Source organism: Mus caroli, chromosome 5 (genome assembly GCF_900094665.2).
Source record: "Mus caroli chromosome 5, CAROLI_EIJ_v1.1, whole genome shotgun sequence".
NCBI lineage: Eukaryota > Metazoa > Chordata > Mammalia > Rodentia > Muridae > Mus > Mus caroli.
Window position 1 is genome coordinate 108190228 of NC_034574.1, and position 2361 is coordinate 108192588.

At 49.8% G+C, this 2361-nt stretch overlaps 1 protein-coding gene across 4 annotated transcripts in view; it reads right to left on the reverse strand.

Annotated features, from left to right (window-relative positions):
- Positions 1-2361, reverse strand: part of Rnf10 (ring finger protein 10) — a 32167-nt gene that overhangs the window by 8985 nt on the left and 20821 nt on the right. For all 4 annotated transcript variants that reach the window (XM_021161828.2, XM_021161825.1, XM_021161827.2 and 1 more), the window contains exons 5-7: positions 1558-1742; positions 1347-1483; positions 244-404 (exon numbers count right to left, since the gene is read on the reverse strand). In XM_021161828.2, coding sequence (XP_021017487.1) covers positions 244-404; positions 1347-1483; positions 1558-1742 — 483 coding nt within the window. The remainder of the gene's footprint in view (positions 1-243; positions 405-1346; positions 1484-1557; positions 1743-2361) is intronic.

Genomic DNA, 2361 nt, shown 5'->3' on the forward strand with positions numbered 1-2361 from the left:
AAAAAAAAAAAAAAAAGAATTTTTCCTAGACAAGTAGAAAGATCGCCTTGCTTAATTAACTAAGAATACAGCTCAAGCAGAAACCCCACTGTCACAGTGAGTCAGGACAACCATTCGGGGCTGTGGCTTAGCCCCACAAAGTTGAAAGCTCTCCACATGCCCTCCTTCCCATTCCCACCTAACTGGCCTTTCAGCCCCTCCCTGGAGCTCCGGGAAGCTGGTCTGCAGCTCCCATCTATTTACCTTGACCTCCTGGATAGCAGCCTCAATGAAGCAGGACTCAGGAGTGTGCTTCTCCTCTGCCAGCTGCTGCTCCAGCGCTCCTTTCTCCTCCAGAACTACCCGGTGCAGCACCTGCTCCTTCGAGGCCAGCAGCAGCTTGGAGTACTGGCTGAGCTGCTCATCTGCAGGAAAGCCACAGAGAACACAACTGTCCCACACCTCTTCTGTCTCTTACCTCTTCTGCCCTAGGCAGAAAATGGGACTAACAGTGGAACCTCCTAGAAATATAACAATTACCCTAAACTGGGCTAGCTCAAAGACCTAAGCAGCCAGAAGACATCCCAGCCGCACTGCATGTTTGCGAATGAGAACATGTTAGCCCGTAGGTCTAGCCATACAGAAATGCTCAGGAAGATGGTCTTCTAAGAATGAAGGAGGCATTGGCGACAGGACAAACCTAGATCATCCAGCCATCTTATATTCTAGTTTTTAAAAGAACAATAGGGACTCTGGCATGGTGGCCTTTAATTCCAGCATTTGGGAGGCAGAGGCAGGCAGATCTCTTGTAAGTTCGAGACCAGCCTGGTCACAAAGCAGGTTCCGGTACAGGGAAACCTTGTCTCACACAAAACAAAATCCACCAACAGCTGTGAGCCAAGCACAGCCAATCCCAGTCTGAGAGGAGCGAGTGGGCTGAGGACACCTGACTACAGTTTAGGGAAGGGTCGTGGGTGAATTATGTCCTCATTGCCTGCCCCAGGACTTTAGTTTTTAAGACAGTATCCCATGAAGCCCAGACTGTCTCCAACTTGTTATGTATGCAGCCAAGGGAGAAAATGAATTTGTGATTCTCCTGCCTCAGCCTCCCAAGTGCAGGGATCTCATGTGTGCACTACCATGGCTGGTTTCTTCCTTGTATTCTTGCTCTGTCACCAGTGCTGCGAGCTGCACGTACGGATTTTTGTGTACTCGGCAACCACTTGGTCCTGTGCCACATCCTCTGCCCTTGTTTTCAGACAACTTCTCATGCTGGTAGTTTAAAACTGGCTTAGCCAAGGGGCAAATTCTGATATTATCAAGATGCATGCTCTATTCTTTAAGGGTTAGTCCCCCCTCGTGCTCACCTCCTAGGTTAATAGGATGGTCTACATTCACCCACTTGGATTTGGGCAGGGCCACCAACACTCCCTTCTCTCTCTTCATCAGCTGCATGGTGATGGTGTCCCCCACAGCATACTGTCGAGACTCTGTGGCGACAACACTGAGACAAAGGCGTCTGGATGAAGCAGAGCAGGGAGACAGCAGCCGAGGGTCTCACCTACCCCGCAGTCTTACCTCTTGAGATCCTTCTTATGCACAGAGCTGTAGCAGATGGGACATTTGCTCCAGGTTTTCTCACTGAGTGAAAGATAGTGCAGGATGCATGCCCAGCAGAAAATGTGTCCACAGCGCGTTATCTTGGCCGCAGTAGGTGGATAGAGGCATATTGGGCAAGATGGCACTTCATGGCTACAGATGCGCTGAAACACAATGACACAGCGTCACAGCTCAGCCCTGACTCAGGGCCAGCAAAGTCAGATGCCTCTCTCTGCACCTCATCACTTCACCAAGATGGTTAGCAGCAGACATGGCTGGAGAAACTGCTCAGCAGGAAAGAACTCTTCTGCCTATGGAGTCTGAATGACAATGTCGCCCATTTGGTGGGACTGTTTGAAAAGAATTAGGAGGCGTAGCCTTGTGGATGTTGAAGCTTCAAAAGCCTCCCCATTCCTAGTCAGCTCTGTCTCGGTCTGGTGGTTGTTATTAACATGTGAGCTCTGGCACCATGCTTGCCTGCCTACTGGCAGGCTTCTCTCCAAGGTAGTCAAGAGTAACTGTCCCTCTAACTGATTCCTGGTTATGACTTCCTCAAAGAGGGGTAGGTAGATCCTTTATTGCTTATATACCCTGTACTGGTTGGTTTTGTCTCAACTTGACACAGCTGGAGTTATCACAGAGAAAGGAGCTTCAGTTGAGGAAATGCCTCCAGGACATCCAGCTGTAAGGCACTTTCTCAATTAGTGATCAAGGGGGAAAGGCCCCTTGTGGGTGGTGCCATCTCTGGGCTGGTAGTCTTGGTTCTATAAGAGAGCAGGCTGA